Consider the following 26037-nt stretch of genomic DNA (forward strand, 5'->3'; position numbering starts at 1 on the left):
GAAATATATCGAGTTGGGGGGAAACTGAAGTATAAAATTCACTATGGTTGAGGGTTTCTCTTCAATCTTGACACTTATTAGAATTATTCAGTCTCAAACTCGATGAAGAATGGACTGAATATAAATTACTTTCCACATTGATCAGCTATTGAGGGTTCCTCTTAAGTTTACGGGAGAAAGGTTCTAAGCTTTTTCAACCCAAATTTCTTTTCTGTTCTTTTTCATACATTATTTTTCTTTTCTAAACAATCTCTCCTTTTTTTCATTTTTAATGATATTATAATCACACTAGAAAATCTGGAAAACAAATTTTTAAGAAGAGAGAGAATTGTATAATTCTTACCTAATTACCCGTAGCTTTTTGCTGTACTTCTTTTACCATCCCTAGGGGTTCTTAGTTTTAGTTATAGTTTAGTTTTTTGTTCTTATATTTTCATACTCATGCTATGCACATAATTTTAAACCTACTTTTTAAATTTAAGAGTATATCATAAGCATTTTTCCATGTTAGTAAACAGTCTTCAAATTATGACAACCAAATACTTGTGACTACACCTAATTTGCTCAATACGCACCTATCGTTAGACAATTAAGTTATCACTTTTCAAGAGGCCATTTCCTGGAAGCTCTGTGCCCACATCATGAAGGGAAATGTCTCTGAGAATTAGACGACCTCCTCTGGTCCTTAGTGCTGCTTCTTTGGCCAATACATGAGCTGCTATTTGAACTTAATTAGCATCTCGGCTGATAGCCCACACCTCCTTGATCATCTGCAGCTGCTCTTAAAGTCAAAGAATGGGAAGGAACCTTCTCGATTGTCTAGTCCAATCCCATTTTCATCACAAATAAGCCCCACTGAGCTCCCAGTGCTAGTGGTCAGTGTAGAGCCAGTACGAACACCAAGACCCCTAGATACCATCCTGTACCTCTGTCCCCTCTCAGATGTTCTAGAACATTGAAAGCTTCTAAAGCAGACAGTGCCTGACAAACTGTGGTATAAAAGGAATCTGGTCCCAATTCTACACTATTTTTAGCGTCAAGCTGCTAAACCCTTTATCTTCTGCTTGTTTGTTTAATCTTCTCAAACACACTGAAAACATATCATCACCCGTGATTTTAACCTATTAAGTATTATCTGGGAAGGAACCCCAGCAAGATTTAATTTAAGGTCAAAGAAAAGGGGAAAAAGCCATCATCACTTGGACACATTCCAAAGTGGTTAATTACATTTTATCTGCCTAAATTATCTTGTTGCTTTAATCAAATGTGGTAATAATTATCATTTCTTATCTCTGTTCCCTTTAGGAATGCAGCTTCAATTATTACCACTCCTGTGCCCCACCCCCAAGGGGTTGGGCAGAGAATGGCTTCTCTTCATCTGTGCCTTCTTCAGAAGAAACCCCAATAGATGGAAATACTTAAACTCACACAACATGGAAAGGAGCTGGGGAGAAGGAATAAGTGATTCATGGAGTTAATTCATTTTCCAAAAGGATGCTGTGCAGAATACCTTTAATAACAAGCATCCCTTGTGGATTTTAAATGATTTAATTTTTCTTAATTTCATTTCATGTACAACTTTTAAGAATCACAATTGCTGCATTAAAATGAGGCATACTTTTATTTGAAAATAAATGATTCAGTAGGTCTGGGGAGGGACCTGAGAGTCTGCATTTACAACAAGCTCCCAGCTGAGGTTTCTGCTGCTGCAGCTCCACAGACTGCACTCTGAGAAGCAAGGCTGCAGGTGATTCTATGGCTTGGAAACATTGGTGACAAGTGGATTTTAGTATAAGGAAAACCTAGAATGAGTACTACTCAGCCCTACTACCAGGAATTTTGTCCTTGAAGCTAACCTGCCTCTCCCTATTTCAATTCAAGCGCATTTCAGTTTTTGAAAATACAGGAGAACCTGTCAGCTGCATCTTTATTTGATCATTTTAATTTATACTCCTTTTCTCCATTCTTGCCAAAACAATTGTACTTTTTTGAACTTTCTTCAAAGAATCATTATCTAGCCTTATAACAGAAAATTTATCAATAAGAAAATTGTAGCTGTCAATTTTTCTTTTTAGCAGTTCATAGGAAAAATATAGACAGGAAAAGAATCTCCATCATTTTCCTATTTTTTCACACTGAATTTCCTCCCCATTAGTGAGTATTTTAGCGGTTACTCTAATCACCTGTATGACAGTGGAATTAGGTTTAGAGATTAATGTGCCCCTTCTCTATCTCTTCCCCCTCCCCACCCCCCCACTACTGGTGTCCATATTTAGTCATTTCCTTTCCCATCAGAAGGTGAGTTTACTCCTCAACAATTATTAACTGAGCACATGCCATATGCAAGGCAGTATTTTAGACACTGGGAATTAAAAATGGTGAAGAAAACAATGCAATTATGTGTTGGTAAGGTTGGTTAAATATTGAGCAAGAAATCAGGACAAAATGTGTACATCTGAGTGTGTGCTGGATTACTTGAAGTCTTGGATGCTTTTCTCTTCATAGTCTTTCCCTCGGAGAACTCATCTGTTCTCATCTCATCATGCTAGAGATTCCCAAATCTATATTACCAAATACTTCCAGGACCATATTTCTCTCTCTCTCTCTTTTTTTACATTCATCCAGCACTTTTTATTTCACAAAACATCTTTCATAAATTATTTCATGCAAGTTTCACAATAAATCTTTCAATTGGATGATGTTAAGAGACTCATCCAAGATCACTGGACTTCTTAAGTGAAAAAAACAGGGCTAAGCCAATACTCTTTCTTATATTTCATAAGGCCTTTTTGTCCATGACAATTACAAGATAGGACAATGTCAAAACAAACTGGGGGAAATATTTTTTTCATGTTTTGTTTAAATGAAAAAAAACATTCATCCAGGCCTATATTTCAAATTGATCTTATCAATATAGCCTGATAAAACCACACTAATCTTTCCTGTCAAATCAGTTCTCTTCTTTTTTTTTTTCCACATGTGCAAGGACACCTCCACTCTTTCACACAGCAGGTTCTAAATCTCAGTCTTTTCTGCCTCTTTCACATCCATAGTTAATGTATTATCAAGATCTCCTGATTCTTATTTCACAGTATCTAACAAATTTGATTTTTCCTCCCATTCCAAAGCTATCATCCTCCAAGAAGTTCAACCACCAATGGACTCTCCCTTTTCTAAATTTGATATGTTCTTATTCATGTATTCAATTAATTTTTATTACTTTAATCATATTTAGTACATACTGTGTTGGTGAAATGTTTTATGGGAAGTTCTGTGAAAATTATAAAGATAATTAATAGGAGGTCCCTTCCCTTAAATTCTGTGTAATAAAGTTAATAGCACAAATATATAGAGCTTTATTACCCATACATATTTCCTTTACAGCTAAAAGTTTCATCATGCTATATAACTATTGATTGATCAGGAAAATATGTTTTTGTTACCCTGACTGTAATACTGCCAATGAAGATGGGGACGAGCCCTCACCAAAAAATAACGCTGCGAGTGAGGAACCAGTGTGCCCCTAGAATAATATAGCTGCTGTGCTTGAAAGACTGAGCTTTGTGCATCCTACCAGTGGGTGACACAGCAATTAGAATGTGTATGTTGTACTCATCATGGTGCTGAGGGAGAGGACAAAGAGACCAAGAGTTTGATGTCATCGAATTTACAGCTATTACAAATACGTATTATTCTCTAGTACTTGACACCTCTATTTGCTTGAAACACTTGCAAGTGCAATGTTAATTTTGGATAAAGATACACACTTTCTTAGCAATGCAAGCAGCACGTGAGAGCAGAGGAAACTGCGTTTGACTGCACTACAGTATCACTAGATGGTTTGTGCTGTTTTCGTGTTCCAAAAGAGATTATAAGAGGACCTAATATTTTGTACTTCCTCTGTATTTCCTATTGCAAATCACCCAGATCTGGACACTACATCATCTGCTTTCACATAATCTGTTCAGTCTTGCTCTCCTCCAGTACTGTACTGACTCTAGTCCTACCAGGCACAGCCTTTAGTGGTCTGCATGGTACTGGTTTCAACTTACCTTCCATCCTAGAATCCCTCCCAAATACTGTCATCCACTCGTCTTATTCAGGTCTTCGAAGACATCTCAAGGGACACTACTTCCATGCAGCCTTGCCAATTCCTCCAGAAATCATGTCTCCCCTTTCAGGCTACCTACTGCACATTTTTTTATGCCATTCATTTCAACACTCTAGGATATTATTCCACACTGTCATCCACTGTTCTCTCATTGGTTCCCATGCATACGTCCAGTTCTGCCAAATGATTGCAAATAGATACAGAGCAGGGAGAAGACCTTAGGGAGATCATTTTAATCAATCTATTAATGTTTTTCCTGGTCTTACAATTGCACCTGTGTTAGAATCAATATATCAAGTTTTCTTCACATAACATATATTCTCTAAGACCAAGGTGAATTATACTATCTAATTTATTAGATATAACTAATGATTTTTACATAAAAGTAACTTTACAATCTCTTCTTAAGTTCTAATTTTATATATGGTACTGATAATGGTAGTATATAAAGGAATCTATCAGAAATTATTTCTCAGACTACTTTCAAAACCATTACCTTTCCCAGTGGCTACACACATTAGGGTCCTCAAGGTTCAGAGATGACGCTGTCCTCATCCAATGGCATAACAATAAACAGATAAAGCCCAGGCATGAGTTCAAAGAGATAACCATTGTTTCTGAAGAACAACCTACAAGAAAAAAAATCCAAATTAAAGATGCATTAAAATGACCCAAACAGAATTCTTTTCAGTACAGCAACTATTCAGTACCAGTTGTCACTGGGACTGAAACATGCATAACAAGTCTTAGATTTAAATAGATGGGTCACCAGCTTTCATGGTCCAGGAGGGAGAGATATTTCTTACGTTGTCAGGATGGCCACCATTTTGTAAATTACTAAAAAGTACAAATCATCATTAACTGCCACCACAACAAAAGACCTTCTCATCCAGGCCAACCGACATTAAAGGAATCTACCCAAACAACTCAGAGCAACACAGCCTTCCAGATTCTCTCACCAGGCATATTTCCCTTCTGGAAGAAGAGGGCACACAGAGGAATCTGGCCTCATTTGTCCCAGAGGATAACTAATGAAACAGAAGCTCCATTGACTCAAGAGAGAGGCACCTCAGGCTTAAACTGAGGGTCATTCAACAATTCATTCAATGTGCGCTGAATGCCCACTCTATCCTAGGCACCGTGCAAACACTGGACATAAAACACAGATCTAGTTCCTGTCCCTGCCCATTAAGATCTTTATAACTTAATACTTGTGACATACATTTCTCATATTTAGTGCTTCTTTCTCCCCATCTGAGGAACAGAAACAAAACCAGCTGTTTTATAGAGGTTTCTATATAGGTGTATAGAAAAAGTGTAAAGATGTTTGGGGGTCAGTGTTAGAAAAAATGAACCTGGCATTATTATCGAGAGGAAGAAAAACTAAAAAGGAAAAACAAGTAGCAACATATCTGCAGGAGAGTTAGGCCTGCAAAGGAGATAAAAGAGGGAGCAGAATGTTCCAGGCAGAGGGAAGAGAGGTGAGGGAGGGTCAGGCACACGTAGGGAGCTCAAATTAGCTCAGCTGGAGAAAGACATGGGGGCGCACCACCACGGGTTTTATAAGACATTGCGAAGTATATGAACCTCACCCGAGGATTACAGAGAGCTAGGAAAGGGTACAGGTGACATTAGAAAGCTCACTGGCTTCAAGGGGTGAGGGACCTGCAGGAGGAGACTATTAGAGGGAGGTCAGGTGAGACAGGACTGCAGGTAAAATAAGGAAGTAACACTGGGGTTGCAGGGAACTAAGTGAATCTGGGAGTATTTCAGGAGGTGAAATGGACAAGACTTGGTGATTGAATGTGGGAGTAAGATTGAGGAGGGACGCCTGATACAGCCCTTTGGATGGAAGGTGATCCCCTCATGGAGACGGAAGCACAGAAGCCCTCCTCCAGGGAAGCAGGGGAGGGCGGGGTGGGGAGGAACTTGGCACTTCGGAGGAAAAGTTTAATTGTCACATTGTATAAAATGATTTTATATAATCGTTATAAAAATGGACATGGAATTAGAAATAGCTGATCCAGCACTTCCCTGGTGGTCCAGTGGTTAAGACTAGGCACTTCCAAGCAGGGGGTGCGGGTTTGATCCCTGGTCAGGGAACTAAGATCCCACATGCCGTGCAGTCAAAAAAAAAAAAATAAGTGATCCATTTACTAATTAAAAAGAAAACAAGCATTAGCCTATCTGTTAGTAACCTAGAAACAATTGGCCAGATTATGGGACCAAGCAGTTATTTTCTGGGTAAGAGCTGGCATTTTGAGAAGTGATACTAACTTCCACACCATGAGGTTATCAGGTTTTAGTATCTGGAAACCAAATTTATTCAATGATAATCTTGTGGTTATAAAAGGTAAGTTTATCTAAAAACAAACAAATAATAAACAACAATACTGGCAAACATCTAACCTTAGGAAATAGTTTATCCTTCAAATTCAAAAGAATAGATTAAATGAAGTATTAAATTCTTTAAAGTCAAGATTGTTTATAAGTACAAGTATACGAAGTATATTATGACAAGTTATCTATCTCTAATTCCACAAAGGCTAAGACAAAAGAAAATGTTTGATTTGGAATAAGGAATAAACGTCATGAATCTGTCAGAATTGAAAGATGGTGTAAGCCACTGAGAGGCAGTGAAATCTTCAAAAGGCGCATTTCAATCATCATGAAATGCTAACCCTAACCCTAATTCCAATAATATTAAGCATAAATGAGTAGCCAAAATATTGCTTATAAATTAATTCAAATTACTAATGTTTCTCACAGGCTAACCATTATGAAGTTGTAAAATCTGAAGCTTATTATATAATTAAAGAAACTATTCAACTTAACAGAAATAAATAAAAAGTAATGATGTTGAAGATGCTAAACAATAACAGCTAATCTCTCCTGACCTATTGCTCTGTACCAGGCACAGTGCTGAGCCTTTCAAGTGACTTATCTATTCAATCTGCACAGTAACTTACGAAGGTGTTTTTATTATCCCCATTTCACAGCTGAAGACATGTAATATACTGTGATGTCTTCCTCACCCATCAAAAAAAGTAAACTTTTCATATATTTGGATGTAACAAATAAGCATGGCAAATATCTCTCTGACTCATTGCCTTATCTATGTCAGGTAAGAATTCTGTTTCAGTGAAGTGTGAAATATGTATCTTAACTATCATTCTTTCCTCAAATGCAAAACAAGAGCTCAAGCTCATCAGCAGTAATCTGCCATCTACTCACAAACAATTACCCCAAACTGGAAAGTTTACATCCTGAGTCACCATCTCAGACTCCAACCATCCATTTCCCAATTAGAAATGTTTAGTCTGTAAATTGGAAATTGCTGGAAGCAATGAATCAAACTGCCAAGAAAAAGAAAGAGGCTGTGTTCTCTTCAAATGTAAAAAATTTAGCGCTAATTTGGTATCTCTTTTTCCTTTGCACTTGATGCATGGCCCTGTGAAGGCTTTAACCTCACTACGGGAATGGCAGAAAAAAAAAAGAAAAAGCAGAATTTGGTGATGTCCTTATTGCTTCTGAAATTCAGCATACAGAAAAATCAAACTGCATTACAAAGTTGCTGGTGGCGTCCATGGAAGGGAAAATACCAGTACATTTAAAATTGTATGTATGTCACTCGGTCTCTTATCCCCAAAGCATTTTCCAAATCAAAGTTAGAAAATTGAGTTCTAGAATAATTTACATTAAAGTATAAAATGTTGAAAGCAAAAAGAATTGCTAGATCAAGAAGAAGGGATTGTATAAACTCACATGAACTGATTAAAACCATTCAAGAAAATAATTCAAATGCTATACAAGATAGGGGGAGAAGACATTTCACAAACGTGCCAATGAGCTGTAAGGAGTATAGAAACATTTCCCTATACTCAGAAACATGGGTGGTCCTTACTTTTGTTTTGTCTTGTCATCAAAACAAGTGGATAGGGCATTTCATATACTCTTTTCCTATTTGATTTGTTTTCTTATATAGGTTTTGATGAGTAAATATGTGTACCTTTTTTCCTTTGTGTCTACCCTGAAGGAAGTTCAAAAAACATTTTTCTTCCTCATTTTTCTTTTGTGTCATCTTGTCTGACACTATAATCTTAGAGCAAAAATGAAAACAAAATACAATCTTTAAAAAAAAGCATTATTTCAATTTTTAAAAAAGGCAACAGTGGTGATATGCTTCCTTGAAATAGACATTTTTAAAATATTCAAAACTCTAAATTGGATGTTAAGCTACCCCTACCCACCCAGTCTTTGCCTTCAAATAACTTTCCTTGTGGTTACATTTAACAAAAAATCAAATGTAAAAAAATAGAGTCATTTGCATGAACCCCCTAGTGCCAAACTTGATTGCATTCCATATCATTCACTTAATTATTATGGAAAAATCAAAACAGAAAATCAGTACAACTGATTAGCATTGCTAAAGTGCTCCTATTAGAAAGAGGAAACACAGCAGGCAGAATTAACTCTTACTGCTTACTCAGAAGGTAGGCTTTGCTTATTCTACTACGAAAACCTCAATAAACAATCAGGTTGAATAAAACAATGGATGAGTCTGCGTTGTGATGACAGGCAGTAGTTTCTCTATCAGTGTGCTAGGGAGAAATAAATAATAGGGCGTTGACTTGCTAATTTATTTTTGCAACAACAGAAGGATAAATGATTCCAGACAATTCTTTCTGGCTCTAAAATCTATTTCCTTCCTAATCTGTAGGAAGGTTCTAAAATCTATTTCCTTCCTAATGTGTGTACCTAATCATTAAGTACACACATAGAGACAACTTGGGTGCCCTCACCCAGTGTTTTTTCAAGCTCACTACTCTAAAATGCTCTCACAGTTCTCTAGATGAAAAGTGATTGAGAACAGCCACATCCTCCCAATTTTTCCCCACAAGTACTGAGAGCCACCTAGTCCACTGATCGCTCTATCATGTCATCTATAAATGATGTACTAGTTTTACCTTGAACCACTCAGAAAGGCTGCCCAGATGTGTTGTGTTCTTCCTGGAGCACTGAGCCTGTGAATAGAGTATCAAAGGTCCATCTCCAGGGTATTAAAGATGTCAAAAGAGTAACGTTTGCCGGTTGCCCCAAGAACAACCTCAGACGAGGATTTCCACGGAAATACTACTTCACTGATAAAAGGATTCCTTGAGGCACTGTACTGATTTCTCTTTTCACCATCCAAAGCTAGTTATTTTAATAGCATATTACTTTACTCAAGCATAACTACTCATTGCAAGCAGTACAACGCTATCTATTTTTGTCCGGGGATCCTCACGTCATTTTGCTAACATCAAATACCACAACCAAGATATGTTTCTAAGTCAAACTAAATCATGTTGTAATGGCAGCCACCCAACATTCCTTGGAAAATTCTAATAATAAAAGTTAAATGAGTGTGGCTATTAACATTTAATAAAAGAAAAACAAATTCTCAAATCCTATTTTATAAACTTATAAAGGTTTCATAAACAACCAAAAAAACCCCAAAATCCCTAAATATTAGCATGAAGTGAGTGTTTAATAGCAGTTCTGGCATTCACTGAGCACTTCACATCAAGCAAACACTGGGCAAACCCCTAAGGTTGCCAAGCACTGAGATACCTTGAGGGGACTCGCACCACACGGAGGACGAGCATAAGAGACCATCTCAACGCAGCAGGACACAGCTGCAATTAAGGATTAAGACTGAAAGATGCTGCTGAGGGAACACAGAGGTACAGCCTAACCTACTTAACCAGCCCACCCGACAGGTGTAATCCAGGTAGCATTAAGGGGGAGATTTGGGACTTCCCTAGTGGCACAGTGGTTAAGAATCTGCCTGCTACTATTTACAATAGCCAGGACATGGAAGCAACCTAAATGTCCATCAACAGATGAATGGATAAAGAAGATGTGGTACATATATACAATGGAATATTACTCAGCTGTGAAAAGCAATGAAACTGGGACATTTGTAGAGACATGGATGGACCTAGAGACTGTCATACAGAGTGAAGTGAGTCAGAAAGAGAAAAATAAATATCGTATATTAACACATATATGTGGACTATAGAAAAATGGTACAAATCAACCGGTTTGAAAGGCAGAAATAGACACAGATGTAGAGAACAAACATATGGACACCAAGTGGGTAAAGCAGGGAGGGTTGGGAGGGAATGAACTGGGAGATTGGGATACCAAACTGTACACTCTAAATATATGCAGTTTATTGTCTGTTAACTGTATCTCAATAAAAGTTCTTAAAAAAAAAAAAGAAGAAGAATCCGCCTGCTAATGCAGGGGACACAGTTTGGAGCCCTAGTCCGGGAAGATCCCAAATGATGCAGAGCAACTAAGCCTGCGAGCCACAACTACTGAGCCCACGTGTCACAGCTACTGAAGCCTGCGCACCTAGAGCCCATGCTCTGCAGCAAGAGCAGCATCCACAATAAGCCAGCACACCGCAACAAAGAGTAGCTCCCACTTAGCGCAACTAGAGAAAATCTGCGCACAGCAACGAAGACCCAACACAACCATAAATAAACTAATTTATTTTAAAAAATGGGGGGGGTTTGGGGAGACCATGGTCACCCACTCATCAACTTTGGAAAGTACTCTACAACATTCCTGTAAATCCATCTCCTACAGCATAGGGAAAAAATTCCACAAACAATACTCACTAAGGATCTTAGTGCAAACAACTGTGGGGAGTTTTATGCCTTATAAGGCATGGTCTCTTCAATTGTTCAAAATCTACTAGGGAGGAAGATTATAAATAAAATATAATTATTTGCCAAATGAGTCAATGTAGAAATTGCCAGAGTTTTAAGAGGAGAAAAAAATCAATGTGAGCAGTGAAGGTTCCTGAGAGAGGTCAAACTTGAAAATAATTTTTTAAAAGGAAAAGAACTAGAAATCCCTGAGGGTCTACCTTGTCCCTGCACCTCACATACATAATCTCATTGTCTGGGATTAAATGTTTCACTTGAAATCAATTAAGACAGACCAGAGTTTGGAGTATGGCTGGTTGATGACTGCAATGTTTGCAACCTACCTTCAGAATCACATTAGGGTTAAAGGAAGCCTGAGCACCAGGCTAAGGAGTTGAGTTGATTTTATCCTGTCTGCAGTGGAATACACTTAAGTCTTTGGGCAGGATGCTTTATTTGATAAAAGAGATGTTTTGAAGATTAACACAAGAGTAGGTGTTCAAAATCCAACCAAGGGAGCAGCCTCACCTCCTGGAGGCAAAGAAAGTGGGTGGAGGTTAGTACATTCAGGTGTGGAGTGGAATTGCCTGTCTCAGGGTGGTCATCTAAGGAATGGGAAGCATGTGAGAAACCAATGAAAAACAGAATTGACAGGACTAAGAGAAATAATGGAAAACAGGATGATATTAGGGAGAGTTGTTCTGAGTTCAACCATTCTGAATCCCAATTATATTTCCTCTGTTCAGTCTATTTTTATTTACTACTGGGAAAACAATACATCTCTTCATTATTAGAAAAAGACTTCAAACTTCAAAACTTCAAACACTCTCACATTCCAGAATTTACTAAATAAAATATTTATTTTCCTAAACTTTTTACAATTTAATATTCCTCAGTAACATTCCTACCCATTGTTCCTATCATGAAGAGTCCTAATTTTTTTGGCCTGTCCAACAACAACAAAAGAAAGCCCTTTATCCCTTTTATAAGATACACTCTTTCTTTCCCTTTTTCAACAACTAAGCTTTGGCAGCACTAATTACACCCTATTGTTGTAGCCAGCTTCCCGGAAAGCCTCCAATGAATTCTTTCGTATGTAAGTCCTTAGCACAATGAATAGAGTAGATTTGTGTAACCGATAGGATATTGCAAAACTGACAGAGTATAACTTCCAAACCTAGGTCATCAAAGCCACTGCAGTTTCCATCTTGCTTTCTGGATCACCATTCTACAGGAAGCCAGTTGCCATGCCATTAGGACACTCAAGCAGCCCTACAGAGAAATGGACATAGTGAGGAACTGAGATCTCCTGCCAACAGCCATGAGAATGGACCCTCCAGCCCCTGTCAAACCTTTAGGTGACTGTAGCCCCTGCTGACATACTGGCTACAACCTCATGAGACCCTGAGCCAGAACCATCAACTAAGCTTCTCCCAAATTCCTGACTCACATGAACTATGAGATAATAAATGTTTGTTGTTTTAAGCCACTAAGTTTTGAGGTAATTTGTTACACAGCAATAGATATCCAATATGCCTATATTTCAATATGTCTATACCAAAAATATTTTGACTTGCAAAATAACTCTCAAACATGCACACCGTTTAGTTGACATCTTCGGTATCAGTTGTGCACAGAAGAAACCACTTGCAAAGCTTCTGAAATCTCTCTACATTAAAACTCCTGGCAAAAGCCCATCATCCTCAAACTGCAGTTTGACTTATTGCGTCCCTAGAGGCATGAAGTCACAATGCCGGTGTTTTAAGGTGCATCTGCTGCTTTTCCACACAAAGCACTGTCCCAAATTACCCTGCCATTTATCCTTAACGATCTAACACGCGACTATCCAGAAGAATTGATCTGCTTCACAATAACTTGGAGAGTTTATCATGTGCTCTGTGTAATGTCATTTGTAAAATATTAAATGAATGGATTCTGGACGCTTCCATAAGTTAATTTTTCATCTACAAATACATGTTCCTTATTCCTAGTCTTCAATAATTATCTTTGATTGGATGGCATACACAATTTAATTATTTCATTTTGTTGACTTTTTTATTTTGAAATAATTTCAAATATATTTAAAAGCTACAAAAATAGAACAGAGTGCTCTTCACCCAGACTGGCCAGTTGCTAACACTCTGCCAGGTTAACTGTATTACTCTCCATCTACATACACATATATAGGCAATATATATACATATTCTTTAACCATTTGAGAGTAATTTGTACACATACAAATACTTCTAAATACTTCAATTTACATTTCCTAAAAAGAACATTCACCTATTTACAGCCCAATTGTTTAAGTGAGGAAATTTAACACTGATGCTATACTACCATCTAACCTATAGACCTAATTCAAATTTCATCAACTGTCCTAATAATGTGATTAACAATCTTTCACAAAGACATTTTTCAAAGCCTTTGCTAAAGAACAAAGATTTGTTTTCTCAATCAGCAAACATTGGTCAGGGACATCTCTGCCCTCAAAGAGTTTCCAAACTAATGTGAGAGTATCATGGGGATAGTAACAAGGCAATAAAAGTTATGATTAGGGTCAAAAGAGGCTACAAAATAACTCTGGAAGTTAAGAAAGTATTTCCGGCTGGCGAGGGGGGATAAGAGGTAGCATACTGAGGACTGTGCTGGGTGGATGGAGCAGAGGAGGTTGCACCCAAAGGAATGAATGGGAGCGAAAGCAAAGGAAAGCAGCTTCCCAGAGGGACAAGCAAATAGGCAAGGCTGTCTGGAGCAGAGTGGAAAGGCAAGTGAGTAGAAGAGGAATTTTAGAGCCAGGTCAGGCGTGGCATTGAATATCATGGTTTAAGACTTCCTCAAGGTAAAATATCCAGACACTTTGTGAGACCTCAGGCAGTCCAGGTGAATAAGAAAAATGAACTAGAAAACAGACATTGATCAGCACAGAAAGGAAGGGAGACGTGTTGCTTTTTTTTTTTCTTTCAATCAACAATACTGATTAAAGAAGCTGACCATTTCAGGTTTGAACAATCCCCCAACACAATATAAGCAGGAAAAAATCCGATGGAAACAGAATGAATGACACAAGAAGGTAATCTCCTTTAGAAAGGAAAAGTCAAATTAAAGGGTAAGAGGAGAAAATAGACTTCTCTGATGTGCAGCAGGATACTTGAGTGTCATCAGAATCTTAGGTCTTTCCTTGCACACAGTGGTGGGGGGAGGACAGAACAATAACAGGAAGCCTAAGTATTTGCCTGGTCCCTCTCCTCTCTGGCAGGTCATTTTCAGTGGCGATATAGTAGGAAGGATGACGACACATCTGTCCACATCACTGGCATGACAAGGGGCGCCTATAAGTCACCTGCTCACCCAAATCTAGGTCATTGTGCTAACCCTCAATTCCTGAGACACACCATTAGGCACAACTGAGTGATCTAAGTCAAGCCTTCCTTTCCTCAAAGATCATTTCTTAGAGATGAAAACACAGAGGAACACAAACCCCATGAGGAAAAGAATTTCTATGGAACCAAGGTTTTAGAAAATTCTCCTGTCAGTAGCATGTATCTAGATTCTATTAAGGCAAGCACATACACACACACACACACAGCATTCCTCTATTTTTAATACTTCATAACAGGCTAAAGAATTGAAGGTTTTAACATTCATTTGGCTCCCCAAAATTTTCCAGAGCACTACACATGTCCTGGGTCCACAAAGCTTTTGTGCTAAAAAATAGAACAAAAAGTTACCGTTTAAGGCTTTATGGAATCCAATCAAAATTATTTCATTTTATGGGTGGAAAAATTGAAACCCCAAATTAGGATGACTTGGCCATGATCACGGAGCTGGTTTGCGGGTGGTTCAACACTAGAATCCAGAACTCAGGTTTATCTCCCATCAATTACCTTTCCATCAGGTATAACAGTCATGGTCTTTCTAAAATAATACTCCATCTGTGTATTGGAGCCTCTTAAAATGAAAATTCATTCAAAGTTAGATTTCCAAGCAACTAAGCTACTTCCTGGTCAAAACTGAAAATATGAATTAGAAAGTACATAAGGTATTTCCACATTTAGACTGTACAGATGTTTCATATAATCAGTGACAGTGGAACTCCACTGCCAGGCTTCCCAGGGTTACTCAGTTCGGAACCACTAATCCAGACCAGGATGCAGAGTAACCACAGACATCTCTAGCAGCAGGCATTGCCACAAAAGAGTCTGGACACTTTATCCGCATGGTTTTAAGCCCACATGGTCTAAAGCTTTGAATATTTGAGACAAAATGTGAGGAAATTGCTGAGGAAGTGTAAGTAGGCAGAAGAAGGTAATTACTCAAAGCTGCACTTGGCAGAACATTCTGGAGACAATGCTGGGGCTGCTATCCCTCCCACCTCCGCTTCCTCACCAATAGCATCTATATGCAAATACAAGAAGCCACAACCCAAACCCCAACTTTATGACTCTTAAAATAGGGCTTTGTTTTAGTAGATAAAATGCCACATGCTGAAGCAGCAGCACCACTTCCTGTGGTATCCAGACAGATCTTTTATTCAAGAAGTGACCCTGTCTGACCCTGAATAATAGTTTGAGAACAATCTCATATTGATAGGAAAGTTAAGAGCCATTCTCCATACTACTTCCTTCATTCACATCATCCATAATATTCCCTTCTGATTTCTCTGTATCTTACTTGTCCTTCTCTGCCATTTTTAGGGAAATCCAGGATCTGGATGTCTTGGGGACAGGAAGGTATAGTGACTGACCTAGTCTGGCTCAGCATCAAACTTCAGTCATTGATGGGTCACTGATTCTCTCTCTGCTTTATTCCTCATTCAGAAGTATCAGCCAGGAAAGCAGCTTTAATGGTAAGGAAACTTAAAATGAGAGTTGTATTTGCCATTTGCCTTTGTTATAAACCTCCAGAATGCCTAAGATTCATCAGCTTTTGTGTGGAAAATAGCCATTAGCAGGAAGCTGGTCCAATACTCTAATTTCACAGATGATGATGCTGTGATCCAGAGAAATTATGTGTATGCCCAAGATCACAGACCTACTTCATAAATAGCTTCTCCTTAGCCTAATACTGGACCAAAATTCAAGATCCTGTCAGTTAGTCTTGCACAATATTATGAATTGCTACACACAAAGCTAATAAAGATGAAATTACTTTTTTTTCCTGTGGCTGATACCAGTCTTAACAGAATACAAATAAACAAATTATAGGCCCTGGGGTTCTTATAAAAGTCTAACTCTAAAATATTAACAAAATGGCCAAGACTTTGATCAGGCAACTCATGAATGCTCTTTCTCATTCCAAGGAGGAGGAGCTCACCATGAGCTATGTTCACCCAATCTGTGCTTCGAAGAAGCAGAGTAAACACACCCTCATAAAAGTTTTGTTAATGGCTGAGGCAAAGGAGTTGATGAAAGATAAATGTACATCACCCCCGGCCGCCCCCCCAATTCCTCAGGGCAGTGATGCCTTTTTGGTTCTTTGTCATATCCTTGGTACTTAGCACCTCACAGAGGGTGAAAGAATGAATCAAGAACAAATGAATGAATAAATAAATTTAAAGAATAATAAAGTATAGGGAAGAGTCAAGTATACAGACTTGAGTAAAGAATTTAAGAAAACTAGTTTAAAGAAGAAAAAGGTTTGGGTCTGGAAGGACTTCTCCAGCAAGATCTGGAATTGGTGAATTGAACAGATAAAAATCTGTTGAAAATATGTATATTTCAAATCATGGGTTTCTCAAGAACTAATAATTTGCATGTACTATGAAGCTACTGTGCATCTCTTATACAACTTAAAGTACCTTTTAGTTTTAAAAAATTCTGTGGGAGGACTTTGTTACTTTGAAATAGGGCAAAATTTTACAACTCTCATGGGCATTTTAATTTTTCTCTCTCATTTTCAGCCAAATATGCTTGATCTTATACTGGAAATGTTTCTCATTAATTTATTTTTCATTATTTTTTGGGACTTAAGGCAATTTTCCAATGGCAAAATCATTGCAAGAGTTATCTCTTACCTTAAGTATTTGTAAGCTTTGTATAGTCTAGGATGGCTTTATAATTATTTTTTAACATAGCATTTGGCAAATTTATCTGCTTTCCAAAGTGCTTTTAAATTCATTTTCAGTCAGTAATGCCAACTGTATCTACTTAGTATGGTCCCAGCATTTTAAATTGTTTACCACTTTTATATATTAGCAAAAACTTCTATCAGAAATGAGGAGATGGCCAGTGTTTTGTTTTGTTTTGTTTTGTTTTGTTTTGTTTTGGCTATTCCTGAGTCATTAAGTTTTTTTAAATTTTATTTTAACTTTGGAATACGAAATAAAGAGTTGAGAAATATATGCCTCTATCATTTATTATTAACTTAGTTTCATTCCTCATTCTAACTACAGCAATAAACAGTTCAGTAGTAGCGGTCCTTTACTTTGACCTTCTGTTGTAAAGATAAAGTAGGTTTTAAAACCAAGGCCTAGAACCACTAACTTTTGACTCGTTTTTTAGTTTGATCCGTTTATCCTTTTTTCCAATTAACCTCCAATTCATCCTCCAGGCTGCCATCAATTCTCTCAAAACACAAATCAGAACATCACACTTTCATATGTAAAAGCTTTTGAGAGCTTGCCTTTGTGGTAAAGTCCAAAACTGGCATTCATTCACTCAATGTGATCTGAGTGAGCTTTATGACCCAGCAAGTTCCCACAGGTCTATATCACCTCTAAATGTCACTTGAGCTCCTTGCTACTTGAATTTCCCAAAATATTACACGTTCTCACTCCTCTATGTTCTTCCCCATGCTGCTCTTTCTTCTTAGAATGCCCTTAACTATCTGGTCAACTTAATTCTCACTAGTTCCTCAAGAATCAAATGTTACTTCCTTCCCAGGCCAATCTAGATCCTTCTTCTGTGCCCTCATAACCCCTGGGGCATCCAGGGAGTAGATGATGTGGACTTTGTCAGAGTCATAACACACTATCTTATTCACCATTTTCTTACTCATCTCTCCACTAGCTGGTAAACTCCCTGATATCAGAAGAGTGCACTGTTCATCTCTACACGTTCTTACCACATATGGAGGGCTCAATAATATTTCTTGACCACTGACTGAATGAATGAATGATCCATAGGAAAAATAAAGCTCAGAATATGTAAATCAGTAGTCCTGGATCTTGAAATATTTTTCCCAATTTAAAAAAAAAAAAGAAACGGAAGGTCAAGATTTTATCTCATTTAATTGCTAAACTATACTACTACAAAGGGAAATCCCGGAGTTGAAATAAAATGATTGCAATACTCGTGAATATAAACATAGAAAAACAATGAAAGCTCTGCTAGAAAAATACTTGTTCTAATTAGAGGAAAAAAATTATGTTGTTTCTATAGAGAACCTATGGACACTTTCAAGGGCTTAATTAATAGTTATTCTGTAAATTCATTTAAAAGCTCAAGGCTTTCTTTTCATTGGCATTCCTTTATTCTCAGTAAGTGGCCCTGCTCAAACATGGCTACATCTGATCATGATGTTTGTAAACCTATATTCATCTCAGCTGTGAGCAAAGTGAGGCGACCATGAGTATACATTTGGGAACATCAAAGAGAGGGACCGAAATGCACTGGGATTTAGGCAATATAAGTAACAAATGAAGGTATAGGAGTCAGGGGCAAAGGAACAATGGAACCAAACCCTCAATGGCAGCCTTTTGCTGTGCTAAGAACTCTTAGGGAGAGCTGAGTTCCCTTGGCTGAAGAGCACAATTCCTAGGGCTTTTTGTGGGGGCTGGTAGAGGGACCCATCTCAGCAAACTTCACCAGAAAAAGCAATGTCTGGGAACACACCAGAACAAACCCTCAATAATTAGCAGATTATTACAGTCTACAGTAACTGAAGGACCACCCTGCTTCATTGTGTTCATGGAGTATAATATAAATACAGTTTAGAAAAGGGAAAGGTTATATTATAAAGCCATTTTAAATATATCCTTGAAATATAGAAAGGAAAAGAAAGGGATTTACATATTTTTAGGCTCAATTCTGAGAACGATCTAAGGTCTTGATAGTCTTTGATGAAGGTCACATTATGACTACAAGCAAAAGAAGATTTTAATGGACCCCGAATGTACCTAAGTGTGTGTACATTACCCAAATAAGGAAAGAAAATGAAAAGCACAGGTGGGCATAACTGTACCCCAAGTATAATGTTAAGAATAAATAAATAAACGGTAACATTAACATCAATATAGTTACAGGTTTCATGGTGAATAATACCCTTACTTTCAAGCAGATTCTGATAATTCTTTAAGGGCAATTTGAAGCCAAAAAGCTAAAGGTATTTGAACTAAAGCCAGGAGTTCTGAGCTCTGCAGGGCCACAGGTTTTGCAACTTATGACATTTTCTTTAATCTCTTCTCTTCCTCTGTTCTTGATTTTTTAAATGCCATTTCCCAGGACTTCCCTGGTGGCGCAGTTCTTAAGACTCCGCACGCCCTCTGCAGGGGGCCCGTGTTTGACCCCTGGTCAGGGAACTAGATCTCACATGCATGTCTCAACTAAGAGTTCACATGCCACAACTAAGGAGCCAGCAAACCTCAACTAAGGAGCCCACAAGCCATAATTAAGGAGCCCATGTGCTGCAACTAAGGAGCTGGCGGGCCACAACTAAGGAGCCCGTGAGCTGCAAATAAGGAGTTCACCTGCCACAACTAAGACCTGGTATAACCTAATTAATTAATTAATTAACTAGAAAATAAATAAATGTGATTTCCCTTTTGCCTTTATTATAAATACCCTTCCTTGACTGTTTTTTTAATTTCAAAATCTCTAATAGCAGTATCTTCATTTTATCATAAATATTGGAAACTACAGGCAGCACAAAGCGTTCAAGATTAAGTTGACCCCATTATACTGAATACATTAATTTTCTTCTTATGAATAAGCCCTTATAAGCTATGTTACTGTCATTTGTTCAAGGTTTTAAACTTTCTAATCATTTAATTTTAAAAGGAAAAATAAAATCTAATGGATTTAAACTATACACGAAGCCTACCTCAATTGAAGAATCTATGGAGGATGGAAATAGTTTCCTGCATGGATTATATTTTTCTTGCCCTGTTAATTTGAAAGGGTCTATGATTCATTTCTAAGATTCCCTCAGGTCAACATGTACGCCTCCCTAATTGTTTGAAATTCAAACCATTACATAAGCATCCTGTTGACTTAATTCTCTCTTTACAATAATTTATTCCCTCATTCCATATCTAATTAACGATGTTTTCAGGACATAAGTAAAAATATCCTTTAGTCTTTTTACTAAAACCTGCATAGAAATCTCTGATGGAACCAACTCTCCACATCCTTCATCTGATAACACTATGTTACTTTGTGCTGCTGGTCATCTTTTCACATAATCAACCCCCTCTCCTCAGCTAGGCAAGATCCTTGAAAGCAGAGCCCATGTCTTTGTCTTCTCTTTCATTCCACTCCTCTTTGATCTCTACTTCTCTCGCCATCTGTAAGACTATAACAGATGTTCAATAAATGGTTGTTAATTGAGATAGGTCAAAACTTGGGGCTGTGGGGCATGCATCCTTCACATCGTATTAAGCAGTGATCTGAAAGGCTGAAGGGCAGTCAGGTGGTCATATCTTGTGAGTCACAGACAGTTGATGTGAGTCTAGAGGCTTGAGGTGAGAGATTAATAACTGAGAATGGGATCCATACCTGGGGAAAACAAATGCCTGAACACCTTTGAGAAACCATCCCTGAAGTGATCTGTTCCACCAGGAGGTGGTGCTTTAGCTCAGGACCACTCTGTTAGCCAAGTTTCCACTTCATCCAAAAGGTTTCTCTATGAATTTATAGAAATATTTCCCCAGCAATGGAACTGGAACTGAAACATGAGCTGTATCATCCCAGAAGATCTTGCTATTGTTAGGGAAAATATAAGAAAACTAATCGGAATCTTATTTAAAGAAAAGCTTTGCTTTTCCAGCAACTGAATAATCCTAGCAACGGTATCTTCGCTTGAACCACAGGTCTTTCCTACTGTACCTAGGAGGACTCACTTTTCGATGCAAGGTGTACATAGAGATAGTTTCTTAAAATAAATTTTATTGTAAGGTCTGAGTCTGCACATGCCTACTTTCATATTTGGCAAGAAATATTTTTGATATCAATGGCAGAAAACATCTAAATGGATAAAGGTGGTAAAAAGTGACTTATAAATATTAGGTGTCATTTGAGAAAAAATATGGAGTGCCATTCCCTTTTCATGTATGTGTGTGTACAAATGTTAAATACATACAAACTTCTTGTTCAAGACTAATTAGATGAGCAGGTCAAGTTTATGCTTTATTTTTTTCTCTCTTTTTTAAGAATTTTTATTGAGATATAACTGACATACAATAAACTGCATATATTTAAAGTGTACAATTTGATAATTTTTTCTTATTAGTAATGTATATATGGCAATCCCAATCTCCCACTTCATCCCACCTCAACCTCCCTCCACCTTCCCCCCTTGGTGTCCATGTTTGTTCTCTATATCTGTGTCTCTATTTCTGTCTTGCAAACCAGTTGATCTGTACCATTTTTCTATATTCCGCATATGTATTTTAACATGATATTTGTTTTTCTCTTTCTGACTCACTTCACTCTGTATGACAGTCTCTAGGTCCATCCATGTCCCTACAAATAACCCAATTTCATTCCTTTTTATGGCTGAGTAATATTCCATTGTATATATGTACCACATCTTTTTTATCCATTCATCTATTGATGGACATTTAGGTTGTTTCCCTGACCTGGCTATTGTAAATAGTGCTGCAATGAACATTGGGGTGCACGTGTCTTTTTGAAGTATGGTTTTCTCTGGGTATATGCCCACTAGTGGGATTGCTGGGTCATATGGTAATTCTAATTTTAGTTTTGCAAGGAACCTCTATACTGTTCTCCATAGTGGCTGTATCAATTTACATTCCCACCAACAGTGCAAGAGGGTTCCCTTTTCTCCACACCCTCTCCAGCATTTACTGTTTGTAGATTTTCTGATGATGCCCCTTCTAACCAGTGTCAGGTGGTACCTCATTGTAGTTTTGATTGTCATTTCTCTAATAATTAGTGATGTTGAGCAACTTTTCATGTGCCTCTTGGCCATCCGTATGTCTTCTCTGGAGAAATGCCTATTGAGGTCTTCTGCCCGTTTTTTGATTGGGTTTGGTTTTTGTTTTGTTTTTTTTTTTTGATATTGAGCTGCATGAACTGTTTATATATTTTAGAGATTAATCCTTTGTCTGTTGATTCATTTGCAAATATTTTCTCCCATTCTGAGGGTTGTCTTTTTGTCTTGTTTATAGTTTCCTTTGCTGTGCAAAAGCTTTTAAGTTTCATTAGGTCGCACTTGTTTATTTTTTATTTTATTTCCATTACTCTAGGAGGTGGGTCAAAAAAGACCTTGCTGTGATTTATGTCAAAGAGTGTTCTTCCTATGTTTTCCTCTAGGAGTTTCATAGTATCTGGCCTTACATTTAGGTCTTTAATCCATTTTGAGTTTATTTTTGTGTATGGTGTTAGGGAGTGTTCTAATTTCATTCTTTTATATGTAGCTGTGCAGTTTTCCCAGCACCACTTATTGAAGAGGCTGTCTTTTCTCCATTGTATATCCTTGCCTCCTTTGTCATAGAAGGTTTATGCTTTATTAATACCTGAGTTGAGATTAAATTAAATCTTGATTATGCCCTATGAATCATCTGCTTCATTGGATTAGATTAAGAGAGCTAAATTTAAGAATATAATCAACTAGAAATTCTTTTGGAAATATCCTGAAAAACTCAAAATTATGCATTAGGAAACAAGGAAATGAATCAATAATTTTGTAAAATGGGATCTAGAGGCTTTTCAAAATACCTAAACATCTCTGTGGTTACGGCCACACTGTATTAGAAGCAAAAAATCATCTCCATGATATAAATGCTGTTTCCAAATCTACATTGTCCAATAGAGTCATGTAGAGACATATCAAAAATGGGCAGCACACTTGGCTGTCTTTCCCAAGAGCACCAATGTCACACAGACCCAGCTCTAAACTATCCAGGAAGTGTTCCAGAGAAAGTTTTGAGCCATGTTCTCTTACTGTTGAGGACACACTTTTTCTACCTGTCCCAAGTTATTAAATTCTTAGATTCATTTTCTCTAATGATGAGCCAGACTCACGCGCATCATTAAAAAAGAAAGAAGGGAAAACAACCTAATGAAGACATTTGCCTTAGAAACTGCCACAATCAAAGACAGACCTTTTCAGATGTAATTAAATTTTTTTTCAAGATAATTTATCTTATTAAAATACAGTAATTTAGCATGGTTTCAGGTTATTTGAAACCTTTCTAGGATTGAAAGCGAAGTTAATTTCTTGCTATAAGCAGTATAATTTGAACTGAAGAGATTCAGGGAGCATTTTACATTCACACAAGCACATAAAAGCTAAAACTGTTTATTTATATCCAAGGTACTTAAAGGAATCTGATGGTACCCCAGGAATCTGCATATGCTTCGGTATTGGAGTGCAAAGGGCAGACCAGAAAGAACAGAACTATCCTCACCAAAGCTGACACAACCTGTCCCTGGCAGCACCCTAGGCTGGTAAGGACTTAGGAAGAAAGCCCTTGCAGAGATGTCATTTTTGACGATATCAGGATGCCCAATTCAAAAATCAGCGTGATTGGAGGTTTAATGAGGCACTTTGTTATTCCCTGCAATAAAAAATAGAGACAGAGTTCTTCAGGCTTAATTACCACATCTGTTATTAGGCACTTTACCGTGATTGACTGGAGTGTATGTTGGACACAGTGCCAAAAAAGCCTCCCCATGAAAGCAGCTTCCCGCTTGCTGCCTGAATGGCAGCGGCCTCTGTTACAACCAGGATTTCCATGGCAAACAAGCAAAGCCTGGTGTGCACAAGCCCCTGAGCCAGCTGAAGGCACTTTTTCCTGGTGCCAGTTAAGCTGGGAGCAGGGCCTGGGCCACTTGCTCTGACTTCTGCTTCTCTCTCTCCTTCGGGCTCCACCACACTTGCCGGCAGCCCATGATAAACAGGCACAGTGGGGAAAGGAAGGAGCAGGGCCAGACCAGGAGGGGCCCAGCTCTGGCTCTGCTGTGGTGCCTACTTGCAGACATTCAAATTAGGAGTTAAGATGGGATGCTGCATTTGCTAACTCGCGAGCTAATTATGACTTTAAAAAATGCAGCTTAATTGCAACACCAGGAAGTGGCTTTCTCAGGATACCTAGTTCCTTGGATGCCTTGGGCTCTATGAACCAACCACTAAATTGGATTTTAGGAACTTAACATCTTATTCTGTAACATACTATTAGAGAGTTACTGCCATTGCTCCTTGTCCCCAGTAAAGCTGTTCACTGATTCCTTCCAGTCTGTGTATGGAGGCAAGTGGGGATCTACTAATTCAACTGCAGTTAATTTGAGAAGGGTTGCCTTTAAAAAGTATGCCATCATTCAACTTTTTAAAACTGCAAAAATCCAGACACCCACAGCTCTCGGTATCCCTAAGTCAAATTACTGTGTACACAGCAGCACAGGGACAATTACTAGCACCGAAAACCTTTCTTCAGACCAGGCATACAAGCAGGAAATCTCTTATCTGAACACATGCCAGGTAGGGAAACAAACTAATACTCCCCTAACCAGAGTTGTCTAAAGTAAACAGTGGCCCAATGATACAGAAGTGGTGATATACGGTTGTAACATAAGAAATGAGAATAGACTACAACATATATACCTTATAAATTTTCTTCTGGAACAATCAAGTGTAAAGAAGAATGTCCTTGAGGCATTCTCTCTCTCTCTCTGTTTAATTTGCTCTTCAAGGACAGGACTGTATAAATTTATGATGCACTCCCCAGCTGCATTTTTATACCAAGTAGTATCTATGGTGTTTTGGATGTGTGGTTACTATCAGTGGTGATTTGTGCACAGACTATAACCCAGAAATAACAGTGAGTAAAGTATGAGAAAGCAGGAAAAGGATTTTCTACACTATTAGAAGAATCAGAGAAGCTAAAAGAACGTATGCTGTTTTCTAAAAAGGAATGAACATTTATAAAAGTCATTGTCTATACACTTGGAGGCATTTCAGATATGAAATAACTTTTTCTGTTCTTGGGATGGAGACTGAGTGTCAGTTCCCCCGAGGTTCGCCTCCAATGTCTGCCCACTTTTCAACAATCTTACCAGCCTGAGGGGGAAAAAATGGGCGTTAGGAAATAGATCTCAGCCTTCTCAGACAAATGGCAGTCCAGTTTGGTGTCATACACTTCCTGCAAGTCATGATTGCTAAAGGGCCCTCTCATATTCCCCAGACTTCTGAAATATGGCCTTTCTCTCCCCAGCCCCTATAATATAAATGATTGAGGCTCTTTTCTAACTAAGCCTTTCCCTTACTCTCTCTTTTCTCATTATCCACAATGAGCCTTTGTGATCCCTTAAGAAGAGAACAGAGATGGTAGAGCAGGGCAAAAGTGAAATCAACCAATTCTGAAATAATATAAAGTCCATCTGCCAACAACAACAAAAAAAGAGCTATTTCAAAGCAAAATTCCAAGAGATAAAATTACACAAGTAATGGTGTTTGTGGTATTACAGAGAAAGGAGCTATACATTAAAATATCTAAAAGCAATTTGGCAATGATTTCTCATATGTGACACCAAAGCACACAACAAAAGAAAAACCAGATAAATCAGACTTCATAAAAATTAAAAACTTTTGTGCATCAAACGACACTATCAACAGACTGAAAAGGCAACCCACACAATGGGGAAAAATATTTGCAAATCATATATCTGATAAGGGATCAATATCCAGAATATTAAAAACAAAAACTCCTACAACTCAGCAACAATAAAATAATCTAATTAAAAGTGGGCAAAGAACTTGAATAGACATTTCTTTAAAGAAGATACACTATTGGCCAAAACACACAGGAAAAGGCGTTCAACACCACTAATCACTAGGAAAATGCAAATCAAAACAACAATGGGATACCCCTCCACACCCATTAGTACTGCTATTATCACAACACAAAACAATCCAAAAAACAAATGTTGGCAAGGATGAGGAGAATTTGGAACCTTATGCATTGTTGATGGGAATGTAAAACATCCTGCTGCTGTGGAAAACAGTATGGGAATTTCCATTAACGAAAAAATTCAACATGGAATC

The 26037-nt window shown here is 37.8% G+C and overlaps 1 protein-coding gene across 1 annotated transcript in view; it reads right to left on the bottom strand.

The window, feature by feature from the left end:
• MEGF10 (multiple EGF like domains 10) overlaps window positions 1–26037 on the bottom strand; it is a 269700-nt gene that overhangs the window by 122858 nt on the left and 120805 nt on the right. The window contains exon 4 of the mRNA XM_057736130.1: window positions 4608–4740. Coding sequence (XP_057592113.1) covers window positions 4608–4723 — 116 coding nt within the window. The 5' untranslated portion in view covers window positions 4724–4740. The remainder of the gene's footprint in view (window positions 1–4607; window positions 4741–26037) is intronic.

Source organism: Hippopotamus amphibius, chromosome 1 (assembly GCF_030028045.1).
Source record: "Hippopotamus amphibius kiboko isolate mHipAmp2 chromosome 1, mHipAmp2.hap2, whole genome shotgun sequence".
Lineage (NCBI taxonomy): Eukaryota > Metazoa > Chordata > Mammalia > Artiodactyla > Hippopotamidae > Hippopotamus > Hippopotamus amphibius.